Here is a 20,251-nt window from a genome sequence, read left to right on the forward strand (position 1 = left end):
TTTGTTCCACTTTGAGCAGGGTTGTGTGTGTGTGTGTGTGGAGGGGGGGGGGGTATTCTGAATCTGCAGGAAACTCTGGAATATCTGTGGGCTTTGCAGCCATTTGGACAACTAGATCAGGCCGATTTTTGCCCAATTCACTGTCCAGATGAATGACACCACCTTTACCCTGTATCACCACTATCACACCTTGCTGGTAATGGAGCTCCCTGTGAGCACTTGGCCATAGCAGTCACATCAGCTGATGTCAGGAGCCCCCAGATGGCGTAGTGGACTAAGTGACTTGAAGGTTGGGTTGCTGACCTGAAAGCTGCCAGGTTCGAATCCCACCTGGGGAGAGTGTGGATGAGCTCCCTCTATCAGCTCCAACTCCATGCGGGGACATGAGAGAAGCCTCCCACAAGGATGGTAAAAACATCAAAACATCCGGGCGTCCCCTGGGCAATGTCCTTGCAGACGGCCAATTCTCTCACTCCAGAAGCAACTCCGGTTGTTCCTGACACGAAAAAAAAAGCTGATATCGAAATGGGGTGCCCGTGTGACCAGCAAGAAGAAAGTGGCTGTAACCGCCCTGCCCCCTCCCCCCCCCCCCCGTGCCCAGCTGATCACATGGCTTCCCCATTCTGACATCCTCAGATGCAACAGGTGACAGCTAGATGTTCACAGGAAGCTCTGTGGCCAGCAAGGGGTGATGGTGGCAACATGACAAGGATCTCCTGCCCTGAGATGAGGTGAGACAGTGGCTCCAGATTCAGCAGATAACATGCTTGATCTGGGGCAGCTCCAGGGCAGAAATATAGCAGGCATTAAAAAGTCCAGTCATGTCTGACTCTGGGTGTTGGTGCTCATCTCCATTTCTAAGCCAAAGAGCCAGCATTGTCCGTAGACACCTCCAAGGTCATGTGGTTGGCAAGACTGCATGGAGTGGCGTTACCTTCCTGCCAATGCGGTAGCTTTTGATCTACTCACATTTGCATGTTTTTGAACTGCTAGACTGGCAGAAGCTGGGGCTAACTGCGTGAGCTCATCCTATTCCCCAGATTACAACTGCCAACCTTTTTGTCAGCAAGTTCAGCAGCTCAGCGGTTTAACTCATTGCCCCATGGGGGGCTCCAAGATAAACAAATGTAGTTCTTTTAATTAAGTCTTTTAACAACTTTTAAAGCTTGACTCTGCTCCTCAATTGCTGAAATTCATTTGCTCTACTACTATGCGCAAGAAGCTTCTGATCTGCTAAACTGTTATTGCTGTTGTTGCTGCTGCTGCTTTACTTTAGAAATGCTTTTTCCTTTTTGAAAATTACTCCAACAATTTTGTCTAAGTCCCACCCTATCATCCTCAGAGGAACATCTTCTGAACAAAGCTTGTCAGGAAAATACCAATGAAAGGTCTCCCTTCGGTTTGCCATAGGTTGGAAACTCTTAATGGTGTTACCAGCAGTGAGTCCCCTCAGTTTTTGTTTCTGAGAAAAAAGAAGACACAATCCCACTTTTCATTTCAAGCAACAAGACAATCTTGGGTTGGTTCAAGCTTATCATAATCAACTTGCTATCTCTGCTTTTAGATTGCGGAAAGCTTTTTAGATTGTGAAAAACTACATCCATGCGCCAAGAAAGATAAAAAGGTGTGGTCTGCAGCTGATATAAAACCAACACATATGATTATATTGATGTCCCGTCATGCTTCAGCTTAACTGTGAGTCCATCAGAAATGTTCCATGATGCAATCTAAAGGGAAACGATCGCTTCCTCTCTTTGCGGTTTGTCTGGCTGAATAACTAAAAAAAGTTGAGCAGAACATCTTGACAGTCCTGTCGCCAGCATGGACCAAGAAATTGTGGCGCACATTGTGCTTCTGGTCATTGTCACACTTTTAAGTGTCATCCAAAATGGTAAGTGTGTATTTGAAACTTAGGGAAGCAAGAGGGAAATGCGTTTTCATTCTGCATCGAAGAAGGGAAGACAAATCACCCTTCTTTCATGCATTTATTTTTTAATCATGAGTTTGTGAACAACATCTCATTTCAGAATTTCTCTCCTAATCTTTTCTCTACGACTTGATATGTCAGTGTTGAATCCAGTGCTTTTAGTGTCAGTCTCCAAACATTTCAGTCTTGACTAATGGTTTTTAAGCTTAAATTAATATAAAACAGAAAGGGGGCCAATTGGTTCCTGTTTTATGCTGAAACAGGCTAATATTGCTAGTTATTTAAAAACTGCTCCAATTTATTGCAAGAGAATCACAGTGAGAGGAGTGAGAGAAATGGTTGTTCCAGTAACTTGAATTTAACTGAATGATCTATAAGAGCTAATCCAGCACAAATACTTAGGTTTTCAAATAGGTAATTTTACCACCATGTCATCTGATGCATTCGGACATTACCTACAACAGTGTTTGAGATAGCAAACAACTTTTAGGGGAGCAGTCAGCAGGCAGGGCATCAGTAAAGTCGACCATCAGAAGGTCGTCATAGGAAGCTACCTTAGACTGGATCAAACATTTAAGGCTTTTATTGCCTGAACTGATTGTTAGGATTTTCTTCTGTGTTAGTGGAAAACTACTCTAAAATATAGCAGAGCATCTAAAAAACACAAAAGCAGGATACTTATAATTGAGCATTCAGCTCACAGCAAGCAGAGCGTGAAATGCCATGTGGCTGTAAAGAATTTAGAGCTTAGGGGGCAACGATCCAGATTTTAATTTTTAAAATTACAAAAGATTTATTTACCAACCCCCCCCCCCCTGCATTTCTTAATAGTAAATAACTGGGTCTTCTAGGGTTCAAAAGAGAGGGAAAAATCTCTAAGTACACATCTCTCTTGACACACAAGCAGAGAGAGATCTCAATACATACAGCACACGCCAAGATGTAAAGGTAGAAGTCAAAGACAAAAGACATGCATCTGCTAAGTATCCAGTCTAAATAACCAATCAGATTGAGAGCAGTAATAGAAAGGAGAGAAGAAATAGATACATTCCAGCTGTCATTCAGGAGATGGGGGAAGGGACACCCTCAGCCTATTCTAAGTTAACTATTCCTCATTGAGGACTACAAACTTGGGCAGTGTGGGGTTGAATTCCAACACTGACTGCCAGCAAGTCATCTGGTTTCAGACCACGTATTTCCAGCCCTATCTGGATATGCAAGGGACTAAATCTAGATACGACTTTTATTTTGATTGACCAAACTAATGCTATGGTTACAGAATAAACTGAATTATGAATTTAAGGAGCGAGTTTATAAATAAAATGTTAATGTACAATACTCTTTTGCCTATGGCATGCGCCGGGTAACTCAGAGGACTTCTTTCAAACGTGGTAGACTCTTTCCTTGGAGATTTTAAAAGAGAAATTGAATTGCCACCTTTCAGGGATGCTTTAGCCAAGGACTTTTCATAGTTTCATAGGTGTGAGCAATATACTGGGGAAGAACATGGGAGAGAGCTTTCTTTGCTACAGCACACTGGGTTCAGAATATTTCCCCTTACAGGACCAATATTGGTGTCATTCTGACACAAAGTCAAAACTTTTTACTATAGATCTTGGAGCCTAATTGATTTCATCCAAATTTGTGCATATGTAATGTTTTAAAATTATTTTAAACTAGCTTGGGGACCCCGTGGGGCATTGTTTGTTTTGGGAAGTGATTTGGAAAAGGCATTTTTTGGGGTGGTAGTGGTAATATCTCTGGATGCAGGGTGAACTACAAGTCCCACGCAGGTGGGTCATTCCCTCCCAAACCACTCCAGTATGTTAGGTCACCAGAGTTCTGTTTGCCAAGTTTGGTCCAGATCCGTTGTCGGTTGGGTTTGGTGCTCTCTGGATAAGGGTAAACTACAACTCCCAGATTCCCAGGGCGATCACCCCCAAACCCCTGCCAGCATTCACAGTTGGCCATGCTGGATATGTGTGCCAAGTTTGGTCCAGATCCATCATTGGCTGGGTAAAATTCCTCTGTTTGCTGTGTGCCATAGGAAATGGTAGGAAAGGGTTAAAGGAGATGCACTGGGCAAGGTCATGAAAATTTCACACCAATAGAGAGAGAAAGGAGCACTGGGATGTGGTGCTCACTATAACCAGCAATGTCATTGGAGGGAGGGCCATTGGTGTTTCCTGCGTAGTGTGAGCTATAGCTATTTTTAGAAGTGAGAGGCTGTATGTGTAATGTGGGTATCTAGATAGATAAATAGATAGATGGTCTTGGTTAATGATTTAATATGCTTTCATTACTCTTATTGTTCTATACTTTTCTAAATTGTATGCTATATTGAGACCCTTGGATATAGGGCAGGATATACACAATCATAGGATCATAAAGAGACTACAAGTGCCATCCAGTCCAACCCCCTGCCATGCAGGAATACACAATCAAAGCAACCCCCCTCCACACACACACACACACACACACACACGTTCCTCCTAATGCTGAGGTCGAATCACTTTTCCTGTCATTTGAATCCATTGCTCCTAGTCTCCAGAGCAGCAGGAAACAAGCTTTCCCCTCCTCAAGGTGACATCCTTTCAAATATTTAAACATTGTTCTAGTGTCTGCTCTCAGCCTTATTTTTTCCAAGTTAAATATAAATATTTTAATTAAAAATTATGATGACATTGAGTCACAGTGTCTTAGCAGGGATTTCGTCAGCGATTTTTCTAGAAGACAAATTGCTGCTGCCTGTACCCTTGCTACTACCCCCAATATTCCTATCCCAGAATATAAACCCACCTTTGGCTCTTGAATGGTATAGATGTTTCCTATAAGATAGTTCTCCATCTGATATGATCTAGGATCTCCAATCAGGCCAGATTCTCATAGGCTGGATATTATATTATTTTCTATCTACAGTGTGCCAATTTCAGGACTAATATACTGTAGGAAACAGAACCGTGCTTGCTGTCCACACTCAGTGACTTCCTCTTCATAAGTTCCCAAGAAATGTCAGGGTTTTATTAGGAACTGTCAGAAAATCACTGTGTATGGTTTTCATTTTTTTAAAGGTTGTTTTTCACATCACAGGGAAGCTTTAGCCTTCTAGATGTGTCAGAAGACAGCTCTCAGAATCATTTGTTGGATGTAGTGGCTGGGGCTTCTGAATGCAAAATATTTGGAGGACCAGATATTTCCTAAACCTCAACAGGTGCACATAATACAACAATGCATGCAATGTGTGATCCACATGAGCTAGAAATTGAGAAATCTGCCCACTGCACTATTAGGTTAGGAGCCGCAGTGGCGCAATGCGTTAAACCCTTGTGCCGGCTGAACTGCTAACCTGAAGGTTGCCGGTTCAAATCCGTGATATGAGGTGAGCTCCCGTATGTCAGCTCTAGCTTGCGGTGACATAAGAGAAGCTTCCCAGCTAACACATCCGGGCATCCCCTGGGCAACGTCTCTGTAGATGGCCAATGCTCTCACACCAGAAGCGACTTGAAGTGTGTTCTCAAGTTGCTTCTGAAACGATAAAAAACTATTAGGTTTATTTCCCTGAGACCAAATTGGCCATAAACCAGTGGTTCTCAACCTGTGGGTCCCCAGGTATTTTGGCCCACAACTCCCAGAAATCCCAGAGAAATTCTTATCAAGTTTGCAGATTACACAAAACTGGGAGAGGTGGCAAAGCCATTGGAAGATAAGATCTCCTGCTAAAGCATCTGTATCTGTTTCCATAGGTCAGAACTGATAGAAGGTGTAGGCTACTGAGAGGTAGGCTACTGAACACACAATAAAGCAGAACCTGGAAAAGCTAAATGTAAAAGATTACAACTTTCAAAATCGTCCAGCTAATGGGAAATTCAGGGAGTTAAGAGTCCAAAAAAAGGGGAAACAATTCCAAGCTCTGAAATGGAATCTCAACATTGATTATAGGGGTGGATGAACACATATTGAAGCCCATAATATAAGAGTAATTAAATTATATCCTAGTTCAGCTGTTTTGAGACATAGGTTTGATTTTTAGTTTATCACATTTTATATTTCTTGTATATAACCACTCCCTGCCTAATTCAATTAGTTTTGAAATTTATTCAAATGAAATATTTCTTCATCACTTAGAGTTATTAGTGACAGCATGTGAGGCAGTTAACTGTTATTATGTTATTGAAATATTGTCATTTATTATTCAACGGTTCTAATACACTAATTTCAGTTTGTCAGCTTACGGAAAGATTTGTGTTGCTATTTAGTATGTCAGTTTTTTGCTTATGTTTATTAGTAACTATGGATTTTCCAAAGAAAGAAAACGCAGGGTATCAATTTTAAAATAACATGAAAATCTAAGGGTTGTTTTTTTTCTTTAACAGTCTTTTTTGCACACAAAGTTGAAGAGGAAAACAAGAACAGAACAGGCAAAACTGCCCAGCGAGTGTCCTCAGCCGCCTTTGAGCGTATCTTTAATGCCAAGTGAGTATTCCTGTATTTTCTACAGGTTGAGTATCCTTGGGACAAGGAGCATTTTAGATTTCAGATTTGGGGGGGGGGGGGGATTTTGGAGTACCTGCATTTGCATATACATAAATCATAAGATTTGCATATGTTTTCATATATACCTTACAAAGTAATTTTATACACAATATGTTTAATAACTTTGTGTACATTGGGTTGCTGAGAGTTTTCTGGGCTGTATGGCCATATTCCAGAAGCATTCTCTCCTGACGTTTCACCCACTTCTATGGCAGGCATCCTCAGAGGTTGTGTGGTTTGTTGGAAACTAGGCAAATGGGGTTTATATATCTGTGGAACATCCATGGCCGAGTTGAGCACAGCCTCCAGATGCCGGAAATGAAAGAAGGAAGCCTGCCTCTGTTATGTATTGTCTGGCTCTGTCAATTGTATAATGGCATTGAATGTTTGCTATATATATAGTAGAAGGTAAAGGTTTTCCCTGATGTTAAGTCCAGTCGTGTTTGACTCTGGGGGTTGGTGCTCATCTCCATTTCTAAGCCAAAAAGCTGCCGTTGTCCATAGACACCTCCAAGGTCATGTGGCCAGCATGACTGCATGGAGCGCCATTACTTTCCTGCCAGAGCGGTACCTATTGATCTACTCACATTTGCATGTTTTCGAACTGCTAGGTTGGCAGAAACTGGAGCTAACAGTGGACACTCACTCTGCCCCCTGGATTCGAACCTGCGACCTTTTGGTATGCAAGTTCAGCTGCTCAGTGTTTTAACACACTGTGCCATTGGGGGCTCCTTGCTATATATATATATGGACCTGTAATCTGCTCTGAGTCCCCTGCATGAGTAGAAGTGGAAGTGGACATTTTTAAAGGTATCAGTTTATATGTTGCACAACTTCACTACAGACGTTAGGATAAGACTCATCTTTTTACCTTCAAGCCCACCCAACACATATGTCCTGCAAGGGAAAAATTGGTCCAACATGTTGTCAATTTCCTGGCGATCAGGGATTCAACAAGAACAGGAGTCTACAATGCATGCTGCATTTTGCGGTGCCAATTTTGTCCTGGGATCTCAAATATATTTGGATCTCCTGCAGCGCATTAAAGGGCTTAACATGGAATTTCATACAACAATATTTAATGCACTGTATAGCCTTTGCAGCACTTTGCATTGGCAGTGTGTGTTTTGTGGCCATCATAGTTCCAAGTAGGCTTGGGAACACATTCAGCGGTCAGTGAAATTGTGGTCAAACCTCTAAACATTCTTAAATTTGTTGCAGCAAGGCAATTTTATAATCCATGGTTTGAGGTTGCTTGTTTCCAGAAAGAGGAAGAAGAAGCTAGAATACCTCCTCCTTAATGTTACAACTATGGTTTCATGTTCAATTGTAGTGTTATGAAAAAAATGCTAGCTGCCTTGAAGAAACTTTTCATTTTTTTATCCACTTACAAGATAGGTAAAAACATTAATTAATGTACAGATCATATATTCCAGGACTGAGTCTAGAGACCTAACTCAGATTAAGCCCTACATAATTAATACATGTGCTGAGAAATTGTAGATAAGGGGATTAACAGTTGTAATGAGATGTAAGGAGGGATTGATTTTTATGCCCAGCATGCTGTTGAGATCCCTGTCGTACCTTATTTCTGCATTAAGATGCCCACTTATTCATATGCAACCTGTCCATCATTTTTTAATTTTAAGCTGTGTGTATATATATTTCTTGATCTCAGTATGACGCTATTCCTTTTTTTCCCCTAGCCAAAACTGTAAAGATGCATATCCTACTTTTCTTGCCTTACTCTGGTGTGCTGGCTTGCTGTGCAGCCAAGGTAATGTACTCAGATCACTTTCCAAATCTGTTCTCCTGGTCTTTGTGTTAATCTTGTTGAAGTTCGCAGCAAACACGTATGCTGGTTTGGGAGAATGGGAGTTGCTGTGTGACTCAAACACATCTGGAAGGTGCTGAGAAAGGAAGGAATTAAATTACACTCTTAACAGCTAAGTGGCAGGGATGAGAACACTTCAAGCTCCTCAGTAAGTAAGATCTACTTAGTATTTTACTACAGAACCCCAAATCCGGCAATCGGAGTCAGATGCAAAAGACATTCCTATCAATTGAAGAACTCAAAACACATTTTCCCAGCACTAGAAATGAACTGACCTCACAGTCCCTTTTGTACAAAAGTCATGCTTTCCAACTCATATCATTGCTGCTGATGTTGAGAAGTAGCCACAAAAATCCATGTCGATCTCAAGGAAATCACCCAAAGATCCACCACTCAACCCCAGTTTACCTTTCGCTTATATGTTTTTAAGAAAATCCAGCAGCACGGCAGTGGAACCTATCATTTGAATAACTTCTTGCCAAGATTTGTATTATTCTAGCCACACAGGAAACCACTTCACACCCAAAGCCTGATGGCTGGAACAGCCCTCTGCTCCCAGCCTGCGATTTGAGTTTCGGATTTCAGTTGACTGCTTTTTGAACTGGGCCTTGGTTTACCATTAAATGCAGGCTTGAATCAGACATTTGCAAGAAGGAAAAATGCCTCATGCTGAAGTTTTTATACTCTTTACAAATTAGGCAAGACATACAAGTATATGCTTAGATGTACACAAAATATCCTGTAAATTTAGTCCCTGTGGATCTGTATCATAATCTGTGAAGCCTGTGAACTGTAGTTTTGTAGTTTTCAGAATTCTGTTTTTAATACACAACTTGGGACCAGAATACCTAAAAAAAATCTTTGTTGGAAATGGCAACCTCCCAAGCCTACAATATTTACTTGTTAATATATATATATTTGCTAACCTGTATTCTATGTGTATGTTGATTTGCCAATTTGACTTACCTTTTTGGTGCGGAAGGGGTTGTAGACATGTGATTGTACGAGGCATGTTCAGATTTAGGACTACATTTTGTATTCACTTTTGCATCAGACCTCGGTAGAGGTGGGTGCATGTATGTTGCTGTTTGGACTTCAGTATAGAAGTATGCTTATGGACTTCAGAGAGTACAAATATACTTAAAGACTATGGACTATTGTGTTGTCGAAGGCTTTCATGGCCGGGATCACAGGGTTGTTGTATGTTTTCCGGGCTGTATGGCCATGTTCTAGAAGTATTCTCTCCTGACTTTTCGGCCACATCTATGGCAGGCATCACAACCTCTGAGGATGCCTGCCATAGATGTGGGCGAAACATTAGGAGATAATACTTCTAGAAAATGGCCATACAGCCCAGAAAACATACAACAACACTATGGACTATTGTTTATGAATGATACCCTGTGTACTCAACACAGAGAGAAGTTACATCCTATCTGTAACTGAACTTCAATAAGAAATGGGCCTGTATGGTGAATTAATAAAAGATGTTTATGAGTAAACAAGATTTGTTATTTTTCAAATAAGACTTTGTTTTTTTTTATCTTGGAGTGCATATTTTAAACTAAGAGGTTTCAAGGGTGTGTATATCTTTTGTGCAGTTACAACTGCAAAGAAACAACTGTTCTCTGCTAACCAAATATTTTTTTTTGTAGTGGCATGTCTTTGTCCTTGACAGTTCAAAGACATGGTTCTTCAGTTTAACAGCAGAGTTACCTGTGTGCCATTACATTAATGCTTGTAAATATCACTCGTTCAAAGACTTGACATCTAACAAGGTCATGCTTTTCTTGACTAGTGGTTTTCAAAAGGTGGTCTCCACATATTTATGGAGATTCACATTTGCCAAAAGGATATGTGCCCAGAGACTTGGTGTAGTTATTTTCCGATTATCTTCTTATATAAATCTGCCTGAATTTCAAGATCTTTTTTTTTTTTTTGGGGGGGGGGGGGCTTGGTACCACCACCATCAGTCACATTTGTTCAGGAGCAGATCCCAGACTGGAACTCCCATCCACATAGGCTCATTGAAAGAATTGAAAGAGACAAGGATCATCCAGTCTAACCCCTGACATACAGGAAAATACAACCAAAGCACCCTCAACAGATGGCCATCCAGGCCCCTTCTACACTGCCATATAAAATGCAGATTATGTGCTTTGGACTGGATTATATGGCAGTGTAAACTCATATTATCTAGTTCAAAGCAGATAATATGAATTATCTGCTTTGATAATTTGGATTATTTGGCAGTGTAGAAGGGGCCACAGTCTCTGCTTAAAAACCTCATTGGCCCCTTCTTTTGTTTCTTTCTGCCAGCAGGCAAAAGACCTCATCCTACAAGGGGGGGAAATGAGGGGAATCGTCTTCTGACCATAGTGTTTTGTTCTGTTTTGTTTATAAGGAAAATGGACAATATATTCACTCCATCACATGTGGTGTAATTTTGTACATTTCTTCTGTAATCTTCTGTGCTATGATCTATCACAGGGAAAAGTGTAGTCCTCACCCATTCCATATTCTTCTTTTTTCAAAAAGGAAAACTTCAGAATTGCAGAAGTCCAAAATCTGGGAGCCCTTCTACATTGCCATATAATCCACATTATTGCTTTGAACTCGATTATTTGAGTCTACACTGCTATACAGTCCACTTCAAAGCAGATAATCTGGATTTTATACAGCGGTGTAGAAGGGGCCTAGATCTACGTCCACTCTTTAATGTCCTCTAAAATGATCTGACATGGGGGAATCTGACAGTTCACTTCTCATGTGGAACTAAGTGCCTTTACCCGTTTCTGGGCAAATCAGGAGTTCTGCAGACTATGACTCCCTGACTCCAAAACCTCAGTTTCTACACATTTTAAACACATTTTTAAGACAGAGTCCTTTGGGGAATGGCTGTAAGTAGTTTTGCATCATATGATGGTGATAATAATAATAATAATAATAATAATAATAATAATAATAATAACAACAATAATAATAACAATAACAACAGCAACACTTTATTTATATTCTGCCCTTCTTCCCTAGGGGATTCAGAGCGGATTACAGCATATAAACAAACACAGGCAAACATTCAATGCGTTATTACAATGAAATACAATGAGAAACAAATACACAGAAAATGCAAAGGCTTCTCCTTTCATTTCCGGCTCTGAGGAAGGTGTTCTTCTCCATTTCCAAGACGAGGAGCTTGCATTGTCCGTAGACACCTCCTGGTTGTGTGGTCGACACGACTGCTTAGAGTGTCTTTTTGCCTTTTCACACCGAAGTGGTATCTATTGATCTACTCACATTATCATGCTTTCAAACTGCTAGGTTGGCAGGAGCTAGGGCTAACAGTTGGGGCTCACCCTGTCCCGCTGATTTGGACTGTCAACCTTCAGGTCAGCAGTTCAGCAGCACAAGGGTTTAACCCATTGCCCTACCACGGCCACATGATGAACTCTGTGGGACTACATCTTTAAACTGTTTTTAAGGTGTGTAGAAATAGATAAGATCCTGCATCTGATGAGGTCCAAAGACTTAATGCAAAAAGGCATCGTGCAATTACACCACTTATTTATGTGTTACCCTATTTGACATCCACAGCAGCCAGTCTCATGAGAGTAATTGATTGTTGATGCTTTCTGTTGCACCCTTGTTGCATTTGCTCTTTACGAGCATCATTTGCAGGTGGGGCCGGGGGTTGTCCACATTAATGATGTCATTACAGGCTCCTGTGTGTTGCCCTTGCTTTGTGGTCAGTGGATGAATGGTCAGGCTATCAAATTACCTGATGGCAAATGGGTCCCCTTAAACATAAAATGTTAATGGTCTTTTAATAGCTTGGAAGTTCCAATATTATTACTGAATACAACTAAAATTTATGTTGCATTACTATTTTCATAATAATAACAAAATTATTTTTGCGGAATTAAATGATACCCTTAGTTGTAGGTGGTCGGGCCCCCTTTGTCTCCTGGCAACCAATATTTTTAGATCCAGTCCACCACTGTTTCTGATTAGTTTGTCTATTCCTTTTTTTTATGTAGCCGATAGGACTACAACAGCAAAACAGTATAAAAGTAGGATGTGCTGGAACATTATGATAAAAACAAAAAAGTAAAACAGGTATCAGAAATAGGAGTTAAAAGGGGGTTAACATGCTGGAAAGACATTTTCCCTGCCTGAGCATTATAAATATCTGGGCTTCTCTCCCAGAGATTTCTATGGGAATCCTTGAAGAAGGGCCACACTCACACTACACCCATTAATGGATCATTCACATAAGAAAGTGTTATATCCACACTCAAAAACTTTGCTGAATTGTTGTGGGGAAAATTGGTAATTAAAATAATTTCCAGTATGGGAAAAAAACACATTTTCAATAACCCTGCAACGCAGAAATGCCTGGAGAGGAATGACACACTGCAAAAAGGCTGAAACAAAAGGGAGACTAATATATCGCTATGTCAGTAGAACAGCATGGTGTGATAATGCCCTAAAACCATGGCAGAAAGTTGTTTTAAAGTCATGTGTTGCTGTTTTTTATTTTTTCTATTACATTCTATATGTGTTTATTTTTTTAAAAAAAATGAATGGTGTGTTGTAACAGTGTTCAGAATGCCTTCTGTTTTCTTCCTCTTTAGCTCCTGCAGCATTTTCTGGACTGATGTACTTGTATGTGAGACAGAAGTACTTTGTTGGCTACATGGGCGAAAGAACTCAGAGGTAATTCTTCTGTTTCATCTTCTCCAGACCTGTCATATATGGACTCACACTGTTTCTACTACATATAATAGAAAGCCCTTCCACTCCAATTGTTGGGTTAATTTTGATATTTCCTTTGTTCTCACAATATGTAAAAAATGCTATTTGGGAATGTCAGACCCCTGTGGACTTTGAAAAACTGGATAGGGAACTCTTTTTGAGATTACGGAAGCACAAAGACTTATATTTAAAGCAGTGGTTCCCATCTTTTGGTCCATGAACCACCCGTGGTCCCCAAGAACTAAAATATGGTCCACAGCCTCACTGTTAGTACACTGTTGCAATGAGAGCGACTGGTCTCATGAAACCCTCTTATAAAGCCGAGACAACGAGGATGTCAGGAGGGGAGAGGCAGACTATCTACAAGAGGTAGTCTAACAGACTAACAACAAGCCTCCTGACTGCTACTTCTCTTCCTCCTCCCTCCTCCCGAGCAGAGCCGTTCCATGTGGCTCCTGGAAACAAGGGTGCCTTGTTGTCTTCGTTTTTTGGCCTGTTCCTGGGGTTATTTGGGGTGCTGATTCAGAAAATTGCATTGGATAGACTACATCAGCTCTAAATTATTAAATATGGTTTTCTTTGGGAAAGCAGATGGCAACTACTGGATGCCATATGTTCTGTATCAGAAACTAGAGCTGATGTAGTCTATCCAATGCAATTTTCTGAATCAGCACCCCAAATAACCAAATAGAATCTAAAATTGACCAAAAACTGATTCATAACCCTTTTGATATAATGTTGGAGGGTGGTTCCTGGTCAAGTGGTCCCTGGTCAAAGTGGCCCCTGGTCAAGTGATCCGTGGTCAAAAAAAAGGTTGGGAACCACTGATTTAAAGTATTAAAGAAGAAATAAGCAAAATCTGGCTTTCTGGGTGTGGCTGGGGTGCAACTATGAGCATTCCTCATAATTTTGTTATTCTTTCTAGGGCTGATGGGAGTTGCAGTCATGCAACATCTGGAGGGACACACTTTGTTGAACACTCTCTTAAAGTTTCCTTCCCCTTCCCTGTGTTAAATGATGCAAATTCAGCATAATTTAACACAGGTCAGATGTATCGTGTCTATTAAGAGATGTGCTTTTGTTTTGCAATCCAGATCCTGCTAGTCGAGGAAAAATACATCAGAAGTGGCTGTGGCTCTCAAACATCAAACTTGTCTTCCTTTTTTCTACTAATACCCACCAGTGGATCACAAAGATTGCAAGCTACACACAACTAGACAACACACCTCCAGATTAGCCCTTCCTCCTGAGATAACATTTCTCAGAGCTTGAATCCCACAGTTATCATTACCATCTTTGTGTTGATGTGAAATATAACAATAAACATTAGATTCCAACCAGAAATTGAGAAACTCATCTTTCTAATACAGGTTTTCCTAACCAGCATAGTTGTTGGGAATTGTAGCTCACTAGCTGGGAGTTTTCAGACCTAACAGTACAGAGGGGCTGAAATTGTTTGACTTAGATGAATCCTATTTAATTCAATCAAGGATACATTTCTCGATAGACATATATAGTTGATTGCGGAATCATCGTAATGTAGTGGTTTGAGTGTTACACTAGAACTGGATTCAGATTCCTGCTCAACCATAGGCTCTTCCTTGGTGAACTTGGTCACACGCTCTCAACCTCAAGGGAAGGTAGTGGCACAGCCCCTTTGAGGAAATCTTGCCAAGAAAACCCAACAATAGGGTCACCATAGGTGAGAAACAAGTTATTTATTTCTCGTGTCAGAAGCGAACCAAGGGTACACAAATAAAGTTTAAAAAACTTGGCATTATACTAAATGTCCTTTGACCAATAGCTGACCACTTGGATTGCCTCTGGTGTTGCTATAAGAAGATCCTCCATGAAGGCACATGATAACAACAACTATAATCTCTGACTCTCAGACAATAAGAGAAAATATTTCTCTAATCTTCTACTCATCTATTACGGGGAGACTTTATATTGGCATTCAGCGTGTTCACTGTCATTGATATATGCTGCTTGGTTTATACATACCATTTGTTTTAAATGTACAGTAGCATCTCACTTATCCAACATAAACGGGCCAGCAGAATGTTGGATAAGCGAATATGTTGGATAATAAGGAGGCATTAGGGAAAAGCCTATTAAACATCAAATTAGGTTATGATTTTACAAATTAAGCACCAAAACATCATGTTATACAACAAATTTGACAGAAAAAGTAGTTCAATACGCAGTAATACTATGTAGTAATTACTGTATTTACGAATTTAGCACCAAAATATCAAGATATATTGGAAACATTGACTACAAAAATGCGTTGGATAATCCAGAACGTTGGATAAGCGAATGTTGGATAAGTGAGACTCTACTGTATCTAAAATGCGAAGCTATTCAGGTTGGTTTCATATATAATCAGTGGGTATCATTATAATCAGAAGAAGATATATATGTTTCTTAAACAGAGCACTCTTTATTATTAAGATGCATGTATTTTGCACCATGAGCTATTTTCCCAGTGATTTACCATGTGTGGCTCATATGAAATTAAATGTGCCGCAGCAATACAGATCAGTGCCAAATTTCACCCCATTAATTTGCACATCTGAGCACTATTTAGGCTTAGCTTGACCTTGATGACAGAGAAATGGAGCTCTTTTATTTTCTTCTAAGTGAATCAATATATTCTCATGTGTTGTCTTTTCCTTTCTCCCCTTTTAGCATTCCTGGTTACATGCTGGGCAAACGCCTTATATTATTCCTTTTTCTTATGTCAGTCGCTGGAGTCCTCAACTATTACTTGGTTGTCTTTTTGGGAAGCGACTTTCAAATGTATATAAAAACTGTCTCCAATACCATCTCCCCGCTGCTGCTTATTCCTTGACTCTCTGGAGAGAGGAAGGAGGAAGGAGGTGAGAGAGAATGGAAGAGGTCAGCAGCCTTCGCCAATCAATACCCAGAAGCAGATGTTTGAAATGAACCTACAAAGCCCCTTTTAGATGGCCATAAATCGAACGCTCCCAGGGACTTTGTAGTTTTGATTTAACACAGCCTTCCCCTCCTTCCTACAAGAAGATGATTTATTGTGTGCAGTTGACATGTCTTTGCGCAGAAGGGTAATATGTTCCTGTAAATTATTGGGTTCCCTTCTATAAATGCATTTGGTCATTGGATTCTTAAGTGCAAGGGATTTTTTTTAATTACAGAGACTAAGTGCCTGATTTTGCCGTCTTTGTGCTTTTTTAATTTCTAGGACAGTCAGCTCCCATTCGGGTTGCTATAGAGGAATATACTTGTCAGTTACTATTACTATTGCATTCGTTTAGTAGACATAAAAGTAAAGGATATTGTATATCATTTTCTTTCTGGTTTGTTTCAGATTATGTTGGCATTTTAAATAAAATAATTTACAATGATGAAATTATTTCCTTGGTGATAGATTTTACAGAAACTTGCAACTTGAAACATAGACTGCGATCATGGTGTCTATTATAGCTAATGTTGTTAGAATTAATATATGCAGCATGTTGATGCTAAATTGTTCTTCAGACATGGGGAAAATGTATGAATGTGTTAAGTGGTACATCTTAGAAATTTGGGTGATTTGTTATTGCAAATACAGACTACATTCTATTAATATGTATTTAATCACATAGTAGCCAACTGTTCACACATTTCCAATTTTGTTTAAGTATGTGAAATAATGGATTCTTATTGACAAGGGCAATTGTGGAGTGCATCATGAAAGAACTGAATGGTCCCTTCCAACTCTATGACTGCGTGTGCATCAGGTGAAATAAGACGGAGCACAGCTTGCTCTGGAGATGCTGTGGGAGGTCCACATATACTGTTAAAGAAGCATCCCAAAGCCATTTTGCTTTGCTTTGGCTGGGCCCTGTTTTCCTGAGGGGTGCTGCTGCTATTTTCCAGTCAAAAGCAACTCCCTGGCAGAAAATTTCTGGCGATGTTGCTTCTGGTGAGGTCACATGGGGCAGAAGTAGAGTTGGGCACCTGTTGGACATCCTGTTGTGACATCGCCAGAAGCAACATTTCCAGAAAGACGCTGCCAGGGGGTCCAGATAAACAGCAGACTGCTTTGAATTCAGCCAGATCCAGCTGTCCACATGTCAAAAATTCCAGGAATCACTCTGCGGCTTCCTGGAAATTCTGTGGTTCTTTTTGTGATGGATTCAAGGCTGGAAAAAGCACTTCTGCTTCAGAACTGGTTGTACATCATTTGGACTGTTCCCGTAGTTCAAGATAAGAATGTTTCATTTAGACAAGGGGTATTTTTCTATGAAAATGGTAAAAATGGCTACCCAGTCCTCTTATTGATATCTACTCTGCAGAACCTCATAGGATACATATAGCTTTTGCTTCCTTATTTTCTAAAGACTTAACATTTTCTCAAATACAGATTGAGCATTCTCTTATCTGTTGGGAATCACCCTGGACTACTCAAGTCTAAATGTAGTCAGATAGATGACAGAGTTAGATTGAGAGAATCCTTTCCCTGTTTCCAAAGCATGCCTGGATAGGCTTTACTGTGTTTCACTCTATCCTGTTTACATCACATCCCTTACTTTGCAGTTAGTAGAAATCTGAATCTTTAGGGACACTAACTTCTCATTGGTCAGAATGTCTTTTATGGCCCCAATAAACTGGACCATGAGGTTGGAACCATTTTGCTTCTCTCTTCTCCCTTTGTTCTTCTAGCTAACAAACAGCATCTTGCTGTCTCTCCTGGCAAGATGTAACTATTTAAATGTTTGTTATTTTTCCTTTCTTATTTTTCCTTAGAAACCAGTCTAGAGTAGACTACACAGCTCCCAAGCCTTTCTATCTACAATGGAGTTCTTTTTACCTGAATAAATGCTTTTTGAACTTTTACTGAGACTCTGCACTTCATTGCCATCCTAAGTTGAAAGGCTTCTCTTTGCTCGCCCTGTGTAAGTAACTGTTGCATTTGAAAGCTTTTGCTTTTGCTACTCTGCTGCTTTTTGGTGGACTCTCCCCCAGAGAGGGTTAAATTGAGTCTAACCGCTCAAAGATTACCACAACATTATAAAGAACTACAAAATATATAAGTGGCCGAGATAGCAACACTTTTGCTTTCTGATGGTTCAATGTACACAAACTTTGTTTCATACACATAATTATTTTAAACTGTTCCAAAAATTATATTCAAACTTATGTAAAAGGTAAAGGTAAAGGTTTCTCCTGACGTTAAGTCCAGTCATGTCTGACTCTGGGGGTTGGTGCTCATCTCCATTTCTAAGCTGAAGAGCCAGCGTTGTCCATAGACACCTCCAAGGTCATGTGGCCGGCATGACTGCATGGAGCGCCATCAGACTTGTGTGTGTGTGTATCATCAATGGATTTTGTGTTTAGGCTTGGGTCCCAATCCAGCGGAGTTGATGGCGTAGGAGCATGGCTTCAATGCTGGTGGTTTTTGCTTCTTCCAGCACACTGACATTTGTCCACCTGTCTTCCCAATAGATTTGCAAATTTTTTTGGAGGCAACGCTCATGGAAATGTTCCAGGAGTTGAGTGTGATGTCTGCAGATGGTCCACGTTTCACAGGCATATAGCAGGGTTTGGAGGACAATAGCTTTATAAACACGCACCTTCGTGTCCCTACAGATGTCCCGATCCTCAAATACTCTCTGCAAACATTCCAAAATCCAAAAAGAACCTGAAATTCTGGTCCCAAACATTTTGGATAAGGGATATTCAACCTGTATTGCCTTTGAAAAAGAAGACGCATGCAGCAATGTTTAGAAAAGAAAATAAGCACTGCCCTTCCAATATCCTTTCAGTGTCCTATATGCCTTTGGACTGAGATCCATTATTTCTTATAAAGCATTCTCTGATTGCCTTTTCTATCACTCAGTGTATGTCAGCAGCTAACCTTTTCAAGTAGCTAGTCGCTGGTGACATTTTATTTCCCATCTAGTGTACTGAAAGACCAACTGCAAGAGCCCCCACCCTACACACACATATACACATGCACAGGCATGCATTCTTACGGATTGGTTGGGTAGTATTTAATCACCTCTTTACAACCTTTTGCCTCCCTAGCAGAACAGGATGTATAAACATTGATCATCTGTAATTCAACCCAGATTGTCTTTTCTAGCCACAGCAGCAAGGCTGTCCAATCGAACTGAAACCATGGAGCCACAGTATCTGTTCTGTGATGTATTCTGGAAGAGATGAAATGTTTTGAAATAAGAAAAGAAAATCCACCCTTTAATGCTTTCAAAGGAATGAAGGAGGGTTCTTTAAACCAGAGATGTCCTTTGGTATTAGAAATGTGCTACCGAAACCTTAAATGATTAATGGAAGTCCTGTTTCCATCTGAATTTGCCAAGCCACTCAAAAAGCACGCATCTCTTTAGGTTATTCGCCTGCTGCTTCTCTGCTCCTTACAACCTCATTATCTCAGCCACAGTCTGGCCCCGTTGCAGGAAAGCAACCCATTCCCTCTTACATATCGGTGGATAGTGTCAGCCCTGGACCAGGTTTCAGAGACAGAGAAGACTGTCAAAGAACAATAATATGCTGCAAGAAGGTGTCATTTAGGATTCATTAAATAGATTTCTTTCAGACTCAAACTGTGTCCCCAAATCTATCCTCCCAAGCTTACCACCACAAAAGAGTTTTCATAATGACCTCAAAGGCAGATATCAAGCTGGAACCTGACCTTTTGAAGAAGCTCCATGCACCTTCATCTTAATAATCAAAACCTGATTTCAGCCTTGGTGCTTAGCCCATGGGAGCCAGAGAGCCAAACATATATTTCTTGCTTTTTGTACGTATGTGGGTAGCATTTGTACATAGAAAAATTAGATGCCAACCAACCATGTTGTTAGTTGCATTTTGTTCATTGCATGTCAGTTAAATCTGCTTTGGTAGAAGAAAGTCATATGAGGACAAATAACAGCATACAAATGTTTGCTTATGTCTGAGTAACACAGACAGAATTGTACCGTAAGAAAGATAAGTCTATAACAAACTGGAACCAATTCTATATCAAAGACACAACAACCATATACCATGTTACATCTCTGTGGCTACATCTCCTGAAAAAAACCTAACTTGTAACTTGCATTCCCTTCTCAAAAATGTTCTTTTCTATGTCACCAGAGAGCAGAAGGATAAACAAGGGCATTTCCAACCCATTTCTTGTAGCTGAACACACTGTAACAGGCATCCTCAAAGATATCTGA

At 40.3% G+C, this 20,251-nt stretch overlaps 1 protein-coding gene across 1 annotated transcript; it reads left to right on the plus strand.

The window, feature by feature from the left end:
* Positions 1–640: 640 nt before the first annotated feature.
* On the plus strand, positions 641–17,909 carry alox5ap (arachidonate 5-lipoxygenase activating protein). Its single transcript, XM_003219166.4, has 6 exons — positions 641–731; positions 1,565–1,891; positions 6,301–6,400; positions 8,167–8,237; positions 12,929–13,010; positions 15,741–17,909. Exons 2-6 carry the CDS (start codon positions 1,822–1,824, stop codon positions 15,901–15,903), a joined length of 486 nt encoding a protein of 161 aa, XP_003219214.1. The 5' UTR covers positions 641–731; positions 1,565–1,821; the 3' UTR covers positions 15,904–17,909.
* The last annotated feature ends 2,342 nt before the right edge of the window (positions 17,910–20,251 follow it).

Source organism: Anolis carolinensis, chromosome 3 (assembly GCF_035594765.1).
Source record: "Anolis carolinensis isolate JA03-04 chromosome 3, rAnoCar3.1.pri, whole genome shotgun sequence".
Taxonomy (NCBI): Eukaryota; Metazoa; Chordata; class Lepidosauria; order Squamata; family Dactyloidae; genus Anolis; species Anolis carolinensis.

Coding starts and splice junctions, on each gene's coding strand:
- alox5ap (XM_003219166.4), top strand. CDS start 1,822: ATGGACCAAGAAATTGTGGCGCACATTGTGCTTCTGGTCATTGTCACA. Junction 1,892..6,300: donor TTTAAGTGTCATCCAAAATG/GTAAGTGTGTAT, acceptor TTTCTTTAACAG/TCTTTTTTGCACACAAAGTT. Junction 13,011..15,740: donor ATGGGCGAAAGAACTCAGAG/GTAATTCTTCTG, acceptor CTCCCCTTTTAG/CATTCCTGGTTACATGCTGG.